Genomic DNA, 21,704 nt, shown 5'->3' with positions numbered 1-21,704 from the left:
TTTATGATACATTTAATTACATTTTTATTTAACTGTACGCATTTTCATCGTTCTGAATTTCTATGCACCCGATATTCTAAAGTAACTCGACAAAAATGATTATTCATTTTAAAATATATGTGATTCAAATACAGCAAAGAAGAAAGATATGATAGAATAAACATAAATAGGTAGGTTTTTTTTTTTTACTAAAAGTAAGGCTTCAATATCACAAGTTATTAGCCCAGTATAAATTATAACAACATTAGAAATAGTAGAAAAACAAAGGTAAATTTACAAAGAGTATTTAAACTTAAAGACTATGGAAAAAGGTTTGTACATTATAAAATTTGCTTAAAATAGGTAGGTTTATAGAATAGAATATGAATATAACGTATAGGCTGTTGTATATTTACCTAAAAAAAGTATCTTTTGTTTTCTTGTATGAATATTGTAAAGGTCTAATATTAACAGATATTTATATAACTAGACAAGTGAAAAATATTTAAATATTTTTTTTACTATACATTGGGAGCATACAATTATCGTTCTTTTAGCTTTTATTTACAGACCTCAGTCGCGTTATGGGTCTCATCTGATGATGTACCATATATACTTATAACATCAATTAAGTTGTCTACTCAATTCTTATACTAAGACAAAACTATAAAATTACTATTGTTTTGCAAGTCAATGACATTGTTACCTGTAGAAATAGTAAACTTTAAGTGAATTTCTGTTCGAGTAAATAATAAACTAAACACATTTTTATTCAACTTCTATAAAAATAAGAATATACGTACAGCATCATTTTGGTTCACTGGTGATAATAATATGATATTTCGATTTGATAGAATGACATTAAAATTAAGGAAAAGATGATATTTTTATAAAATGTAAATATTATGTATGTTATTTCTTAGAATTGATTTAGGTTGATTTAATTTAATAAAATAATATAATCCTGCTTTTCTTTAATACCTATGCGAATAAAATTCGTTATGGGTCTATTTATAAGTAAACTATTATATATCGGACGGGGCATGGCAGGTTTCTGCCAAAAGTGTACCTTTCCCTTTTCCCCCAATTCACTTTTCCGCCAAATCATAAATTGTTCGATTCCCTTTTCCGCCAAAACCCTACCTTTCCCTTTTCCCCAATTCTCTTTTCCGCCAAATCTAAAAAGTAAGTCTAGAATTTGAATAATGTTTGAATATTATATATACAATATACATTTCAATCATATTATAATTTTACTATACTATAAGTAAGCTCAGTAAAGTATAAGTAGTAATATAATAGTAGTAATAGTAAAATTATAATATGATTGACATGTATATTGTATATATAATATTCAAACATTATTCAAATACTAGACTAACATTAAAGTTAAAGTAATATCATACAACTATAGTAAAGTATAAGTAGTAATATAAATAATATATACTAATATTTATAATTTGAATGTTGTTTGTTTGTATATGATAGATAATGCTATAACACAATACCTAATAATGTTTATTTAGATGCCAACCTAATAGTTTTTCAATAATTTATGTAATGTATATAATATATTATAATTTTTCAATCTTTAATAGATAATGGCAGACATGTATATTTTATATATGATATTCAAACATTATTCAAATTCTAGACTTACTTTTTAGATTTGGCGGAAAAGAGAATTGGGAGAAAAGGGAAAGGTAGGGTTTTGGCGGAAAAGGGAATCGAACAATTTATGATTTGGCGGAAAAATGAATTGGGGGAAAAGGGAAAGGTACACTTTTGGCGGAAACGGGTAACTCCCATCGGACGCATACCTGCGATTGTGCTTATTTGTGGATAAAAATATCACTTCAAATTTTTTCAACATTATAAACTCGTTTTCAAACTATTATATTTTTATTAGTTTGTATTATACTTGAGAAATTAATTATTCTAGAGTCAAACACTCAAACTGTCAAAATTGTAGGAAACGAAGTAATATAACCCGACGATTCAATTAAAATAAATAAAATAAAATATGTATAATATTATGGGGTTAATAATAGGTATTAAACAGTCGATGATTTGTGAATTCAAGGAATTAAAAATATTTAAAAGCCTTTTTTATTATTAACAGGAACAGTTGGCGAATACCGTGTACTCGCATTTTACTTTGTTTAGTTCTTAATATCATAGTTTTTAATAATTCTAGAGAAAAAATATATGTTTTTCGACGAATACGTATTAGTATAAATTATATGAATTATGGTCATGGCAAGTACCAACACCAAAATTGTAGGATTTACAAACGAAATTCGTTATTTGTGCTTTATAAAATTAATTTCTGTATTCATATTTGAGCCCAGGACGTCAGGACAAATAATTTTTAAGAAGGCCTACCGAGATTTTTCATGAAGTTTCCATATAAGTGCCTGACGGTTGCCATTGGTTGAAGAAAATTAAATAGTTATTATAACATAATATTTTAGATAAAATATATTTTTTGGTCAAAACCTATAATCGAAATTAATGTGTATACAAATCTAAATTGTAGATACATCAACGATTATCACAAAATTGTCGATAATAGATACCGCATAATTTGTATGGTATGTAGACCAGTGGTGCGACTTAGGAGTCGCTAATAATTTTACACCAAATAAAAAAGTAAATTTATGTTATACACTTACATAATGTTGGTAGGAAGGGTCGTATTATCAAAATAAATCATTTGGGGGGGGGAGGTCGTGGATAAAAAAATGTTGCACATCATTGGCCTAGACTACTAGTTATAATTTATTAATTTTAAACACCTAAATGCTGATTTTAATTGTTTCCCGAAATACCATTATTTGTTTTATTTTTATGAGACAGGTACCTATAATATATTGTTGCCACTGAACACAGAAAACGATATCGTCATTATGATTGGATTTACCTGTACTCTATGTTTGAGTAAAAACAATACAAATTCATAACTGTGTTCTGCAAAATCTGTGCAGCTTACAAATACAAATTTTATTATTGGGTTTAAGTAGACTTACCAATCCACTAGCATCTAATGTGACATGGGAAACGCCGCCGCCGTGCTGCAGGATCAGCTATAGTATAATATTATTATATTGTAATAAAGATTCAGTTTAAGCAATCCAAAACCCGTGATTATAAGTTGTATTATAATAATATACCGTTTAGCCTAAACGACTAAACTCGGACGTTTCTATTATTATTATTATATCATACCGTACAGGTACCTACGTGATAATAATATTAATATATATATTAAGTTTTTTTAGCGTGCGGTGGCGGAGTAGCACGTGGCTATGCGGCGGCGGGAACACGTGACGGCGCTCCGTGGCGTATACCAATGACTGGGCGGTCCGCTAACCATCAACCAATGATGTTCCGGACCGGTTACCTGGTGAGCGTACTGGGGCGGGGGGTACCGTCGTCGCCGCGTTTGTGCGGGTGGACACGAAGAAGACAACCGCAGTCTCAAACGCGCGGACGGACCGGTTCACGTGCGGTTGCCAATGATAATAATAATATTCTCATAATACGTATACCACGTTCACGCGTTAATGTCTCTCGGTGTCGATATTGTTATTAATGTTTTAAACTGTTTTCCTCGCCACTCGCAGTATTATTACGAAGAATTTTATTGTCTGGGCTTCTTTTTTTTCTTAATTATTTCTGTTAGTGTTTTACGTGTGTGCGTTGACTTCCGACCGGAAATGTTGAACGCGAACCGTGCGATTCGTACGTCAGTGTCGGTGTCGTCGTCGTCGTCGTTATAATTGTGCATAATTTACTACGTTATTTTATACGGCGAGTACTGGATCGGTTTTGGTTTTTCTTTCTCGTTGTTTTGTTTTAACTCGAACCATCAAGCTGGATTTCCAGGCTAATTCCTCCAACATGTTCACCAGGTAATTTTTTTTTAGTACTTATCGTTCTATGTCTATAGGTATACCTATTAAATGGTTTTATTTCTCCGGCATTGTGTTTTGTTTAGGCTGAAATTATACTGTTGCAATATAAATAGAATCCACATAATCTTATTTTTATATTGCAATGTGATACGTATACTACGAGGTATACTATATTACTTGTGCAGGGTTTTAAAATTTATTGATATATGTTTAAAGCTCTATATTTTGTAATTATATGAACTTTAAATTATATTCCAATAGTTTGAAAAAAATATCTTTAATGATTTATAATTAAATTATAAATTAATCGTAGTCCTCCGTGATTGACGATATAATTAAAAATGTATAAACAGTAGGTACAATTTAATAATAATTTAATATACTTAATAATTTTAATGTTATTCAAAATTAAATGTATCGCATGGCCACAAAATAGGTATTGTCATATTATTTTAATTTTTGTTTGTTATTCTGGCATAATTTCATCATAATTTATATAGCATCACGTTACTCTTGTCATAAATTATATGCCTCGTCAAAATAGTAGGCAGTCAAGAATTAGAACCTTTTGCGGCTTACTCTAATACTATAGTAATACTAAGTGCGATGGCAGAATCAACTAAAATTACTATTCTAACTAAACCTTTTTTGACCGTACACCAATACAGCGTAATACATAATAAACTCATTTAAATTATTTAACTATTATTATTAGTTTAATCTTTAATTGGGTTCGATTTAAGGCAATATATTTGAACGCACTTAAAGTTTTAATCATTAACTTTTCGTTATATAAATAGCTACATTAAATTAATTTATAACTAGAACGGATGAGCATAGAAAATATCATCTCTATAAATAAAACAGTATAAAAAATAAACCAACCATGAAATTAGACAGGACTTAGAAGTGTCAAGATGAAGTATTTGATATTGTGAGGCTTATTACATTGAATTTACTTTTTTTTTAAAATTTTATTCTGTGGAAAAAATATAGTAAAATGTCAACATAAAAAAAAAAAATTCTGTTGACAAACTCCATAGGCCGCCATAATATTATCTTCTAGAATGTTGTCTTTATAATAAATTAATAAACTATTTTTTTTTAAGCCGTTAAGCCATCCTGAATTAGCCATTCTGATCAACACATTCTCTTCCTTTTTTCTTGATTTTCTACTACCTCCTTCCAACGCAAAATTATTTGCTCTAAAACTGATATATATCAGAGATATCTTTGTAAAATTAAAAAAAATAATTGATTTTTCAATTTAAATAATACTATATACACCATAGGTATTCATGAAAAAAAAACTGAAAGTTAGGTTTATAATATAAATATTTTAAAAGTATATAAGTATAAGTATATAGTGTAGCTATCTTATAAAATATCTTTATTCTCGATATAATAATAAAATTAATTAATATAAACGGTATAAATTAAATTGACCGTCAAAACTCGTTCGCTTAATTATAAAGCATTCAATCAATTCTGCACTTAAATTTATAAATTAATTTACGGAGTTTTAATAATAACATATTTGCTACCTCCCACTTTAGGAAATCCATTAAATCTTAATTTCTTATATAATATTTGATAGTTTAATTGTTCAATTGTTGTACTGAAAATCATATTTTTTATTTAAATTTGCTAGATAGCTAGATTCTTTCTATGCGGAAGAAGCCAAACTTTTATTTTTATTTATTTGTACCTATATAAAATCATATGGATGAAAATACGTTAAATTTTTTAGTTAAAAATATGTTAATGATAATTACTGCGTGAGGTGTAACCAGACTACCTATGTTAAGCATAACCAAAGATTTTATCTATGTTTACGGGGATTGTAGGAGGAGGTTTCCGATGAATATCAATAAGGCTCAAATACTAGCAACCCAATGTACATATTTTGATACATTATATTTTATGACGTTCCATTCGTTTCAACAATGCGTACCTAATCAATGTGTTTTATCTGACATATCATATTATACTTATTGGAAATTGGGATGAAATAAAATATTACAATATCATATTATGATTTCGATTAAGATGATAAAGAAAAAATAGGTACGATCATTTTTGTTCTTTAATATTGCATAATGTTTATATGTGTACTTTATGCACTTCCTATATGCACGGCCGTCGAAGTCTCTGTCACTGACTTATATTATGTGCGTTCAAATTTTTTTCTATTTATATTAACTGGTTGGCAATATTATTGGCGTTCACGAAAAATGTAATCACCCGTTGGAGGATATATGGGTTTCCTAATGTCCCTATGATACACCTGCAGTTCGCGATCACTAAAAAAAATTAATTATTTAAAAATAACTACGGTAGAGGTGGTGATTAAATAATATTAATATTATCAAACTACTTTTATAAAAACTTAAAATATCACCTTCTCGAAAGTGGTCTGAAAAACAGTATAGAACTCGGTAAATAGTATAAATGGCAAATGTAGGTACAGCATATCAATTTGTATACCATATACCGACAATCAAGTGCTGTTAAGTACGCTACAAAGTACAGAACGCGCCATTCGTTTATGTTCGATTTTGGCTGTGTATTTGTGTGTTGTATAATAAACATTATAATATTATGACATAATACGTAAATATATTATAATATTATGTGGTTAGTGTATCTCTAGAAGTCTGAAGCCAAGGGCACGATCTTGTTTGTGTCTGGCTGTCGTCTAATCATAACACGACTGTGTGTACGAATCTTACCACTGTATTAATATCTGTAATTATATAAGAATTAACGCACACCGTGCGAATAGGTATTATAGTACTTAATAAAACGATTTTTATACATCGATACATGACATACTGTATTAGATTATATTGGATATTATTTGAATTCTTCTCGTAGGAACACTCGGAATCTCGCACGACATATGTAATTTGTTAACCCCAATCACTGTGATTTATTTTTTTAAGTTATATATTTATAAATACTAACTGTAAAATATTTGTTAATATTTTCCGTTTTTTTTTTTTTTAAATTATGTCAACTTACTTTTTTAATAATAATATATTTTTAACTAAAAAGTTTGTTTTAGTTAGATATACTGTTTCAACATTTAGCAATACCTTTATACCTTTATATACCTATAATTATAATTTGTACGCTTTAAAATTAAATTTACTTAACATTTATTCATCGATTGAATTCGAAACTTATAACACAAATCACATTTTATAGCTAGGTTAAGGATATAATTTATAGTACGTTTTTGTGGGTGTATATTTAAACCATTTGTTAACTAAGATATTTCTCAATTCAATTCGTAACCATTATTACTTCTTGCTTTTTATTAAACTTTCAATAATCTGAATATCTGATAATATAATAATTATTTACGAACGTTGGTTTTTGTCTTCAGTTTAATCTATACTCCGTTACGGTCGTTAGATTCTTACTACACTCCTTTACGAACTCGTTTACGAGTGTTTGAACAATACATAAGTTTTTTAGTCTGAGACCAATGGCCAATGGGTAATGAGTGTGAATGGCATTGCCGAACGATTGCGAAAATCGTAATGTTCGAATTAGAACAATTGCTGCAGTTGTCTATACTCTATAGTCAAAGATAATAGATAGAAAGTTGACTTAGCAAAAAATACGATTATATAATCGATATGATATATTATTATTCTGTTGTAAAAGCATTTTTTAATTTTTTTAAATTCACAACTATATAAGGTACAAAATATATTATAACATACGAGTACTAAAATTGAATTATATGTGTTGAAATATTTTCTTGTGTATTATTAAAGAAAGATTATTTTACGGAAAAATCTGAATTAGTCATATATTAAGCAATTTAACCATGTTATATTCTATAATATTCATTTACATTTTAAATTCAATTTGATGTACTTATTAGTCCGATGAAACATATTGAATCCCCGTATTAAACTATACTATATTTTCATGCACAAATATATTTAAAAATAGAAAACATTTAAACTTCTAATTTCGAATTTCGAATTTCTTGGATTAACTAACAAAAATCTAATTTACATACCTACCTACATACAATTTGAATTGACCTTAAGTTATAGAAATGTTACTATATAATAACATGCTACATCATTGGATAGTTTTAGAGGTTTGTAATTTTTTTAACGACCTCTATAATAATAATAATAATTAATAATTTGCAAGTATATACGAAATTAAAACTTAACTGCGCAAAAATTATACACATGATGGTCTGATAGATGAATATTCTAATTTCTAGGGTTTCATTTTGAAATAATTTATACATATTTATACATAATATAATAAATAGTTATAGGAATATATAATTTGAAATCATTTAATTTATAGTATAATAATATAATAATAAATTAATGATGATTAATACTTATTTAGGTATACTGTATAAATTATAAAGTGCTAGAATTGATAGGTACGTCATATTGTGTCGAAAACCGGTAAACTATGATTCATGATGGACACAACAAAAAGTTTTAAACATTGTGTTACAGTTTTTTTTTCACTGCTTCAGTGAAACGCGCTCTAGATCTCGCATGAATGTTGTCGTGTACCAATTTGTCGAAAATGTTATGCGACCAAAAACGTACAAACATAGACAAACTGCACACGTGCACTCACATGTATATATGTGAGTCTATATATATATATATATATAGACTAACTATATATATATTATAATCGGTTAGTAGGAAAAACAGCATTCCATTTTTGTCACCAAACAAATCGAGATCGTGCAGCCGGTGAGGTCTCCCGAACACAATGTACGTATGTACGCGATGATAGGTGGTCGCAGCGCGCGCGCGTTGCGGTCTTTTTGACACGAGCCGAACACATGTCATAGTTGTTGACGTCGGCGTAGGAGATCGCGAGACCCCCGAAACCAAAGAGCGTCCGTGTCCCGTATACTATGCTGCCTTGATAAAAAATGAGCCCCATAAATAATTGAAAGAAAATATTAAAGAAAATACGTGAACACATAATATTATTATTATAACACTCACGAACACACCCGCTACACTCGCTCTCGCAGGAAGGGAAAAATAATGAGCGTTATTTTAGAGTATATCTGTGTACAATAATATATACATCATATGTATATCGTGTATATATATATTATAATACATTAATATAATATACATAGGAGGTATATATTATTGTACACAGTTATATATACTATACAGCATACAATATTAATATACAAAATAATATATAGGACACTTGTGTCAAAATATACGTCGGGATTCCGAAAGACAAAAGGTGCATTGAAATGTTAATGAGAGACGAGACGTCTGATTATTCCAAACGTCCTGCGAAGACGTACTATATAAATGAGATGGAAAATATTTTCCTCCTTTAGCATTTGTAATAATACACAATATTATTATTATTTTACTCGTCACGTAGATATAATATATGAAATATGTCTGATACAATATTGTAGGTATATACGCGCACAATATTATTATAACATTTAACGAAATATGTGTATACAGTATACATGATATAATATAATAATATTATAAAAACCATGCCGACTTCTTACAAAAATATAGCCGGCCGGACACGTACTGTTTGTGTATAATACATGCATAATAATATATATATGATATATATATCACTTTAGTATTATTATATGATTTTCTATTAAACAAACTGCGGTCGGACACGCGTCTTAATTGCGTGATGTAACGGGGGTGATGCGAGCGGCCATAGGTGGAATGGAATTTATTGACCGGGTTATAATTAAATTTAAGTCTTATTATTATTATTATTATTATTACATGCATGTACATATTATTATAATATATATAGGTAGACGTATATCGTATACGACAACGTATACGCTGTAATGTAAGTATAATATTGTGTGGGGCGCGAGCAAAACGCGAACATTATCCGGAGCTATAAAAGTTGGCGTATATATTTAATAATTGTGTTAAAAAATGTTCTCCGTGTTTCGGCATCTCTCTCTCTTTGCTGCAGTGTAGAATAGTAAAAACGCATGATACAGAATGCAGAATACAGCAATTTTAACACGGAAATGTGGGGATTTGTTATTTTTTTAATGCTTTATTATATTGTTATTAGTATTATATTAAACTTAAAAATCCTTTTGACGGTTGATCGTTATCGTCATTCGCGGTGGTGTCGTTGTGCAGTGATGCGGTAGCGCACGGTCGAGAGACTTGAACGTATAGTTATATTGAAATAGAAAATTATATAGTACCTATATACTAAACACACAAATATACACTATGCAGCGGATTTATATTTTATTATTACGAGTATATGTTACATATTATATTGTTTGTCACTGTATTTTTTGGTCATATTTTTCTTTGGCATAGGTACCTAGGTATATAAGCCTATGTAGTTACATAGGTACCACCTATCTATATATACCTATAGATATTCCTTCTATAATATATAGGTAAGTTCTCGTTCTATGCTTTTCTAACGGTCTTGCAGTGATTCGTGTGAACCGCGAACATCACTGCAGAGTAGTGTGATGCGAGATGAAATTTTTTCGGGTAATATTAATAATTATTGCGTCTGAGGCAGTCGTTTAAATTGCTCGATTTTGATGAGAAACGCCCATTATATATTGGTTTAGAAGACGAAAAAAAAACTAGATATGATAGCGCTTTAACTTTATTATTATCATTACCGATTTATTTATTTTTACCATAAACGTTCATACAATATACATTATACATGCATATAAATTATAAAGTTTATTGTGTGTGTATTTCAATATATTATATGCTTATATATAACATTATAGTACCAATTCGTTATTTTTTTAATCTTAATATTGTGTGATCGTTTTATATTTAACATGCTACATAACGATTTGTTCACACTTCTAATAGGTATAGGTAGGTAGGTCTTTTTACACTTTTTTCTAGATATTTTTTTGATTTTATTTCAACATTTCTTATAAGGTGTACAAACGAAAAGTAAAAAAAGTGATTCTAGGGATAATAACCGAATATGGACTACCTATAGGTATAGATATATTATTACATTATAGATAGCTACGTTTTAATTACAGGTATTTTATTTTCAATATCTGTAATAAATGAATGATATTAAATTCCCGTGTTTGACAGATTTTTTTCTAGAACAATAAATCCTGTTACGTGTAATGAACGACTAATGTAACGCTACAAAATTTATTATATCATTAAAATTGTAACAGATTATAATATAATATAAATGGTATCGTGTTCAGTTGTTGCTTTAAAAGGAATGAATGTGCATGTTAATAGGTTTATATGTATAACGTATATTATATAGGTATAATTGATACAGATATATAATATATTGAATCATGTTGCACTTGACAATTCAACTAATTTTATTGTTCAAACATAATTGGATGGATTAAAATTGTAAGCACATTATATTATACCTATAATATGTTTTAATTATATTGCTTACGTATTAATACTATATACATAAGTAAAATAAAATATCATAAATAACGTTTCGAAATAATTATTTTAAGTGTCGTTTTACGTGATTTGACCAAATGATCTAAGTTATATATTATATTATGGCATACCTAATTTTTAAAATCTCAGAGTGTTCTTTTCTACAATTTATTTTTTTAATATTACAGTTTTACATTTAACGAAACAAATTGCATTCATACTTAGCAAAGCATTTAATATTATATAGGTATATACAATGCAATTATTATTTTATACTTTCTTTCAAAATTTTACGACTCGAGGTGCGTGGTTTTACCTTAAGTAGGTAATCAATAAATTGTATAACTGGCTGATGCAAAGTTTTATAATATGCAGATTTATTTTTTACTTTTTCCAATGACGTCTTTATAATTGCAATAGGTATATATTATAAATTACGTTTAACACTGATCCACATAAGCAATACCATTCACTACTTGTAAAACGTATGCATCAGTTTTATCAGTTCTTACTAGTTATTACTGCAAGTTACGATAATACGTTTTATAATAATACTTTCACGATTACTTACAAATCATTATCTTATAACGTATATCGTATAACTGCACGAGAATTATAAAAAAATATATTTAAATATATGTATTTATCAATTTCAATAATTTTTTGCTGTTAATGTGTGTAAAATAATGCACATAATATGACTATAGTTATGTATGTATGCATAATGTATATACATTTATTGAATACGTAGGCAAGAATCATTCGACTTCCATCATACGATAATCATCCGAAAATCATACATATTATACTGCAATTATAGTGCGATGAAAGGGTACAAGGAAATTATTCTCAATTGGCTATTGTACCATACGAACTAACAGCAGAATAATAGTGTAGTTCTATATTTAAAACCAATATAACAATAATAATTGTTATTCATTTTCGGTCGCCCGATTTTGACAGAACTACGCGGTACGCTATTATAATAGTGATTACCGTCTACTAATGAGTAATGACGTATACGTGCCGTATCTTCATCATCTGACTGCTGGTATACATTATTGTGTTTTAAGCGCATACCTATACCTATTCGTAATAAATAATAACTAATATTCAAAGCTCATTGGATCTCCATAATATAAGTATATAGTGGTAGGTACCGTATAATATTATATGCGTCGGTACAGACGCAATACCAGTGAGTAATAAGAATAATAATACCGCAAAAACACTAAAAAATAACTCATATCGTATTATGTATAATATATTATGCTTTAGTGGTGGACAGATAATTTTTTCATAGAAAAATCTGCAGGTTAATTTTTTAACAAATTTATCACACAAATTATGTAATTTATAATGATTTGCTATAAAATTAAAATGTTAATAAACATTTTAACCACATATTTTTAGTTTATTATAAAAAGTGAAATAACCTAAAAAACTTAAGTTAATAGTATTTTATGAATTATTATATAAATGTATTATATGATTGAACACTTTTTTTTAAACGTATAGACATTTTCTTTTAGCCTACAGCGCTACAGCGCATTTATTAAGAACAGTATTTACATCTACCATGGTGATTCTTAAAAACAATTTCCGTATTTTTAGACATAAAATTGTTATTCCCGGTGTGTCCATTTATGCGACAGCAATCATTCATTTATAATTAAATAGCTACTTTCAACAAATTCATTTTTTTAAATAATATACAAAATTATTTTTTTTTATAGTTCTTAAAAACCTTCATTATAAGTGTACCAAATTTTAGATCATAGACACCACGAAATCATGAAAAATAGTTTTAAACTTTAATAAATAGAAAAAATTATTTGCTTTAAAAAATTTTGTAATTTTTATAAATATTGTAAAAAAGGTCATAGTGGGGGTATATAACCTAACCCCTCTTCAATATTTTTATTTTTTATTCATCTCATACATATATGGTTGATTTATATTAATACGGCTTGTAAGTTATTAGCTACATGGTATTATAAGTACATGGACGAGACAGAGTGTCAGATTTCTTTAGGGACATTATAAAGAACATAGTATATAAAAACACTATATGACTATATGACATGATGAGCACGTGAAATATGGGACTCGTACCAAATATATCGTACGTCAGAGATCCCTTTGAGGACTTGTTTTACTTTTAAATATTAAAGCAAAATAAAATAATACAGCTTCATAATGAATAGTATACAATATGTACACAAACAATACTGTTTCATTTACTTATATAACTATACAAGTTGATTAATTTAAGTGTCTACATTCTTTATTCCGAAAATTTGTGACTTTTATAAACATTATTTCTACATGAATCGATGTTTTTTTCGTCTTCATATTTTAAGGTTAACTTTATAAACATTTTTGATTTCATATTCCGAAGTAGAATATTATTGCTTATATAGTTATTGAAATGCGGTCGGGGATGACCAGTTATAATACTAATGATAATTCATTAACTATTCGTTCGAAATTCGACTTGTATGTATCAAAATACTCAGAAAAATTCTGCTGTTATATTAAAAGTGTATGCTATAACTAAACACCGTTGACAAATCGTAAAAACCATATTATTATTTTTCTAAAATGTTATTATGCAATAAAATAGTTTTGAAATAATTAATCAATTTATATGTTAAATTATACAAATTTGGTTTTTATCGTTTTGAACTAGATTGCGTCTGTTTATAAAATGTTGTCAAATCTATAAAACTATTCAATATATTAAATATTGTAACACAAAACATATTATAATTATGTTTCAATGGAATGAATAAAGAAATAATTTTAAACATTGTATATACTTTACGAGTTAGTGACGTATGTAGGACGTAGTATATGTTCTTATGTAGGTAGGTATAGTATATCTTCTATTAGTATATTTCTCATGCGATCTTAAATTCTTACACAAACTGCATAATTATCGCATTAAAACTGGTTTATGTTCTTCATCTATTAAAATGATTACATTAGTTAGTTTAAGTTTCAATATACATGTAAAAAAAAAAAAAAAAAAATACATATCATTTACTTCATTGATATAAATAATAATAATTAGGTATACAATAATTTGCTATAACTTAAATAATAAAGAAACATATAGTTATAGGTATATATACCTATATTATAATGTCAGATATCATAAAAATATCTTACAATACCTAATAGTAAAATATAGGTATGAAAAAACTCTAAAATTATTGTCATGGTATTGTTATATAGTTACATTATTTAATTATATAACTCTTAAAATTCGGTCTCAAAACAACTTTGAAAAATCTGTTTTTGAAATTATTGTTACTCTAGGTTTCTCAAATCTTGATTGTGTGTTTGAATATTACAATCGTACAAATGTAAGTTGTTCGGATCCCCGTTCTATATTAAAAAAATCAGTGGCATGTATCGACTTTTTATTCGTATAATCCAATTTGGTTTGTCAAACCCGTTTTGTAGAGCCATCCGAATTTTCACCGCGTAACGATAGAGTCGTTACCAGAGCACAATTAAAAAACGATTTAGACACCCGTTATATTTTATATATATATAAACATTAAATGTATTAAGATTTCGGACATCGTAGGCGGCTTTTCACACGGTAGAAACGCTTCTTTTATCTCTCTCTCTCTCTCTCACACACTCACACACATACTTATTGTGTTTGTGTATGTATATATTAAGATTATTTTTCCATTTGTAAAGAACCGAACTGATTATTTCGTCAGAGCCCGAAAGACGCGAAGGCACTCGACCGGCCGTCGCCGCGCAGTCGTCTCGCGGGATGACTAGGCCTCTTTTGTGTTGGTGCCTTAAATGTTCTCTCCTCTTCTCTACCATCATTGCCTGCACTACTAGGCGATACTTCTATATAGACTGCTATAGGTGAAATCTCCCGAACGATTAAATCGTATTTTTCTATTTATTTCTTTCTTTCCATCTCTGTCTGTCTGTCTGTCCTTCTCTTTCACTCTCTCTATCTTACTCCACCCGCATAACGCATAATATAATAATAATACATAAAAGCACGATATACAATAAATACTTTTAAACGTCACTCTCGCGCCCTGACGTTCGTCTAAATATAATAAAGACTGACAAAAAAAATTATATATATATATATGTATTATATCCACACATAATATTATATTAAGAACACAGCCGTCTAATACGCGGTTTGAAAAAAAAAACTAGTGGCAAACCAGTAGCGGATGGATGGCGTGCCGATTTGTGTGTGTGTGTATGCTTTATTATATATAAATATATTAAATTTATTTTTGTTCACACGGCTCTCGCGGAGAGTGACCGACGACCGTGTGGCTGATATGTGTTCGTATACAATATAAACGAAATCATAGAATAGTTACACACGCGATGTCCAAAAAACTTGTCGTCGGCACCGCCGTGAGAATAGCCTTAGACCAAAACCCATCAGTCACCGCAACCCGCTCGTCCGTTATCATTTCATATTATACCGAGGTTACTAAGATTATATATTTTTTCTAGTTACCTATATGCTTTTAAATATTTTATTTTAATACTGCTGATGAAAAATCAGAATTCGGCTCAATCAAATTATTATTACGTTACATAATCGAACGATAATAATTTTTTTTTCTTTTTTATTTAATATAATATAAATTTACAATCTGTAATAAAAATAAAACAATAAGTAAATGTAAGATAATTATTGTTATATATATATAAGAGTTGTTTATACAAAATATAACATTCAGAAACAATGCCAATCTACATGGGCAATAACACCTTCCTTCGTGTCTCTAACCCATGACCATAGATATATTTAAACTCAAATAGAATAACTAAATAACATTAAATTTAATTATATGTAGGCAGGTACTTGAGTGATTTTCAACGTATAATCAACTGTTAACTTTTAATATGTTTCCTTTATAACTAATATATAACTATTGCTTTAGTTTCAACTATACTTATATATAGGTACCTTAATTTGTTACAACTAACATATTTTCTTGTATTCAATACAGTAAATGAAAATTATAAATAAATAAACAATGTATGGTGAAATGAAATTATATATAACTATATATACTAACTTATGTGAGACACTGTAATGGCTAGTCTACATTAACATAATTCCATTTTAAATTAAAACATCACATTTTCGTTAATGACTGGTCTTCACACCGTACCTATACATGTTTTAGCCACAAAATTATACTATAGACGTGGTGAGGTATATAAAATATGTTTTCTAAAGCAATTTTCTTTAAAGCTATATAATATGCAATTCGCACGTACACGACAATCATGCTATGGCACATAGTGCTGGTCCAGATTGTAAAAATAAAAGCACGTAAATCGCGCGCGGGTATACTGCAGTGTAGAAGTAGTATATATAAACATACAAGCGATACGTTACCGGTTGTGGTAACTCACGAACCATCTAGATCGCGCGTACGCGGGTATGTAGGAATGACGGATAGAGAAAAAAGAACGATCGAGTCGCGAGAGAGAATGAATAAGACTTTAAGCCGCAGTGATAAAAATCACCGTGAGAAACCGAAGAATAAGAAGAAGACTGCCGCAGCGCGTTTCATAAATAATATAATAATTGGCCTAAATCCGACGACCGTTGTGTATGGTGAGGGGTGGGGGTGAACGCGCTTCCCGAGCTTTCTCTTTATAAAATACGCCTGTGTAGCGCTCGAGTATTTTTGCGATCACCTGCAATGGTATTGAGATACACTTATTAAACTTTAACTAATTCCCGAATTTATATATAGACACGCGTATCGCATTACCGTTGTATAAATAGTCTTCATATGGATATTTTGTTTGTAACTCTTTAATTTTGTGGCCCATGCAGTACCTATCGACGATCAGAGTTATATAATAATAATATACGATACACAATAATGACGAATCAAATCATTTAAGAAATATACTCATATGTCATGTTCCAAGTGATTATTTAAAAAAAGTTACCTATTAATAAAGATACATTTCAAATTAATTTACTCAAAAAAATATAGACATTAGGTATCTCAAAAATATTTTTAAAAATCTCGATAACTTGATAGATAAATGTTATTACCATCAACATTATTCCTAATAATTGGATTTCAAAATTGGCTATTTTGAAATTTTCCGAAAAAATTTAAATCAAATTAAAAAAATTTTATTTTCAAGAAATTGTATACCTACTATAAAAATAACACAATAGTGTTTATTACTTAAAAAAAAAAAAATGATTGATTATAACAAAAGTATTATTGCATTATGGTCAGTTAGTTCTTTATATATATACTTGCATATGTAATGTAATGACTCAAAAACAAAATAAAACACGATATATACGCTTTAATGTCTTATGCCATAGTCGGAAAATAATATTATAGCCTCTACAGCAGTGATAAAGTCATGACTGAATATATTATTTATACAATATTTAATACAATAACCGTATTGGTATTTATTTTTTTTTTCAAATATATCGAATCCACGTTGGACGTTATACGTCAACCCGTCGCCGATGTTTGGTCTGCAGACTGTATAGTGCGTGTGTACTTTTCAAAAGTAGGACACAAACGATTTGCAAAACGAGAAATAAATTTTTATTTCTTATGTATTACCTATAATATATTTATTATTTATGTTATTTTTTCTCTCGACAATGACGGTCTATGCTATAAATTATTATGTCTAAAGCGATTGGATATATGGAAACGCATTCGATTGAGTATCGGATTTTATGTACATAATATATAATATCGTTTTCAAAACGTGCGTGATGTATACGTTATTATATTATAGACGTTTGGCATGGAAGTTACGTAGAATTATGATATACCTATACGACCTGTGATTGAATTCCAAGTGCATAATATGTATTATGAAGCTTAACGCCCCACGCGGGGTTCTATCGATTGTAATATTCGCGGTGCTATGTATAATATGCGCTCTGCGATATAATCTCGCGAATATTACAATATTATTTTGTACAAATAACGAATAAGAATAAGAATACTATACAACAATAACTACCTCGCGGACCTCAGCACTACGTGAAGAGTGGCGTATTGTAGAAGTAATGTAAATTTTATTCGCCCGGCCAACACTTTAACGTGACTTTTGATAGGCATCTCCGAGCGCCGATAGTGTCGTGTAATGTGTAATAATACGAATATTATAAAAAGTTTTACACACAATGATACGTGATTTAAAAAAAAAAAAAAAAAAACAAAACAAAACTATTCACACGAGCGATAATCGTTGGGCACGCGATTTCACGGTTTAAACGTCCACATTATAATAGTGTTGCGCGCCCGCGTCGAGTTTTACGATTCATATCATAAACGGGTTCATCGTGTGAAATTTCGGAACAACGTAATAATAATAATATAATATATATAGTATTATGCCGTTGCAGTAGATATTAATATAATACGAATCTCCAAAATCAAATATAATATTATTACTATTATTATTATACTAACGTTTAATTTTCGTTTTTTTTTCGTTACATCGAAAACAGATACGATTATAAGATATTATTCATACACTGCGCGTATTTTATACATAATATTATATATATATAGGTACCTACATCATATACGCAGTCCGCAGTTAAGTAATTATTGACGGAAACACTGCGCGTATGGCGCTGCGGACGAAGGCGTAGTCTACTATTATCTATAGGACGCGTTAAACGCATATATAATATTAATATTATATGTGTAGTTGGTATATTATAACACAAACTACTAATATAATTGTGAAATAAAAAATGGTTTCGGCGTTTATACATAGACTTAGGTTCAATTAGTTGCCGCGCGAATGGGTCCGTGGTCACGGGTGGGAGGGGGGAGGGAATTAATGGGTCATGTTAACAATTATTGTTTGATCTGATACATATATTATTCCCAAAGCACGATGGGTGTACAATTATTATTATTATTATGGTTATTAAAATCAAACAAAATACGACATGCGTATATATACAGCTAATCGTATGTATTATATAGGTATAGGTAGGTACTACAATAAAATATTTTATACCAATAGCTCGGTGTATATTATTATGATTATTCTTAAATTCAAAATCGGTCTGAAACGACGTCTATATAATACATAATATATTATTATTATCATCTATAACCAACATAATATAATAGTACATTTCTATGTAATATTTATTTTGTACCCACTTATTGTGGTGGTGTCCTGTGAATCATATATACCTATTCATTATATTATTATATTACACATGCCGGCGGTATATTATATGCGCGTGCAGGTGACAAATCATTCTACACGGGTATAACTATAAACATTGTGTATAATATATTATAATATCGTTTATATAATTCATATATATATATATATATATATATGTATAGGTACACACTCTCGCATTCACATATTATATATGTAAGTAGACAGGTAACCCCGAGTGCATATCTGGTAAAACGCGAAGAAATCAGAGTGCAGGCGGCATAAGGAAGAAAACAATAAGAGAATCTTATGGAAAAAAAACCTCTTCCATACACACACACACATATATATATATATATATATATATATATATATATGTATATGTATACCTATTCTAATATTATATGCGCGGGTACGTAACGGATAGAGAAATAATAATTAGACCATTTGATTTATACCACACATAAGCTGTAGCGTACCACTGCAGATACTACTATATATTATGACGTATTGAAACGCGCAGGGCGTACGTCTGTCAGAGTTATTCATTTTTTTTTTTTTTATCATCATTCTCCTCTCGCTTTATTTATTTTTTACACAGTGAATCCCCCGTGTGTCCACCGCTACGGCCGCCACCTCTATATACAACTATACATATATATATATACATATTATTATAATATATTGAATGCATGTATATATATATATATATACAGAGCAGTCGTATATTCGTGGTCGTAGTCGTCCTCGTCATTCTGTGATTCTGTGTGTACCGTGGCTGTCAAGACCTCTCACTCACTCACTCTCTCTCTCTCTCTCTCACACACACACACTCTCTTTTTCTCTCTCTCTATCTTTCTATCGCCCCATTCAGACCGGCCGAGTCTCTTCACCACCATTTATCAGAGACGTACCGCCTCGCGGTCTCGGTCTCCGTGTGACGCGCGCGCGTATTGAACAGTCGCCGCCGTATCTTCGTACCTAAATAATAATAATAATAACAATATTAATATTATACGCACGTGTGTGCTCTGGCTGACTGGGGCTAGCCCGCGAAACCAAAAACAGGATTAATTGTTTTTTTTTCGTCTTCGCTCGTTGGTGTGTAAATGGATTTTGTCTTATATATTGTATATAATATATACCCGGTATTATTATAATAGGTAGGTATACGTTATATGTAGCCATATATAGGCGAGATCGTAGTAATATTCCTTTCATTTGCACCTCATCACTGCACGTCCAACGTTTGTTTTTGTTTTTTTATCTTGTCCGTTCAACAATAAACATTTTAATAAATTAATAAATTGTGACTAGCTGTAGGATTTTTTTATCACCACATAATATCGTTTGTATAATGTATACATATATATATATATATATATTATACACTCAATACTTATTGTATAAAACTACTTGTAAAATATAACATTATTATTATGTACTCGTCGCTTACAATTTAGGACTTAAGTTAAAAGTGGATATTGTATATTATAATACTTGACATAGGTACAAAAGAATTTCACAACAGTCCATAATCATTTAATAGGTATTACATAAAACGATCCCCTGCACGCTGGTTCGCTCATTAGAATTCGACCGTACTCTGCGAACGAAATTCTTTCATTTATTATTTATAATTTTTATTATTGAAATCTCAACTTCAAGAATATCGGAGGACGCTTGTGAATGTGCGTGTGAATATTATTATTTAAATGAGTCGGCGCAGCGAAATAAATGCCTGACGGTAATAATAATATATTTAGCGCAATATTTGTGTCCGGGCGTTGAGGATATTATTCTTCAGCGGCGCATTGGATGCTTCTATATATCTATATGGTAGTTTTACAGCGTAAAAATTATCGAGTGGAAATAAAATATACGAGATGAATATTTTGATTTATTTTAATTTTACTCCGAACAGATTACCAATAACCTGGTATAGTTCTTCGTATTATTAAATTAATTTTTTTGATTCAATCGAATTTACGAATTATTACCCATACGACGTTTAACAATATTCAACATTATATGAAGTTTGAAACTCGATTAGCTCGTTCAACGATCAAATATATATATTACATAAAGTTATTGATTAAACGCGGTGGATATGTGTTGTTATTAATCGATTAAACGACGGCGGCGG

The 21,704-nt window shown here is 29.3% G+C and overlaps 1 protein-coding gene across 1 annotated transcript in view; it reads left to right on the top strand.

The window, feature by feature from the left end:
- The first annotated feature begins 3,466 nt into the window (after positions 1-3,466).
- The window catches only part of dysf (neuronal PAS domain protein dysfusion), a 147,007-nt gene continuing 128,769 nt past the window's right edge, over positions 3,467-21,704 (top strand). The window contains exon 1 of the mRNA XM_089224123.1: positions 3,467-3,893. Coding sequence (XP_089080249.1) covers positions 3,883-3,893 — 11 coding nt within the window. The 5' untranslated portion in view covers positions 3,467-3,882. The remainder of the gene's footprint in view (positions 3,894-21,704) is intronic.

This window comes from Diuraphis noxia, unplaced genomic scaffold (assembly GCF_037042655.1).
Source record: "Diuraphis noxia isolate RWA-SAM2 unplaced genomic scaffold, SU_Dnox_SAM2 contig0003, whole genome shotgun sequence".
NCBI classification, from domain to species: domain Eukaryota; kingdom Metazoa; phylum Arthropoda; class Insecta; order Hemiptera; family Aphididae; genus Diuraphis; species Diuraphis noxia.
This window is presented reverse-complemented; position numbering and strand designations above follow the sequence as displayed.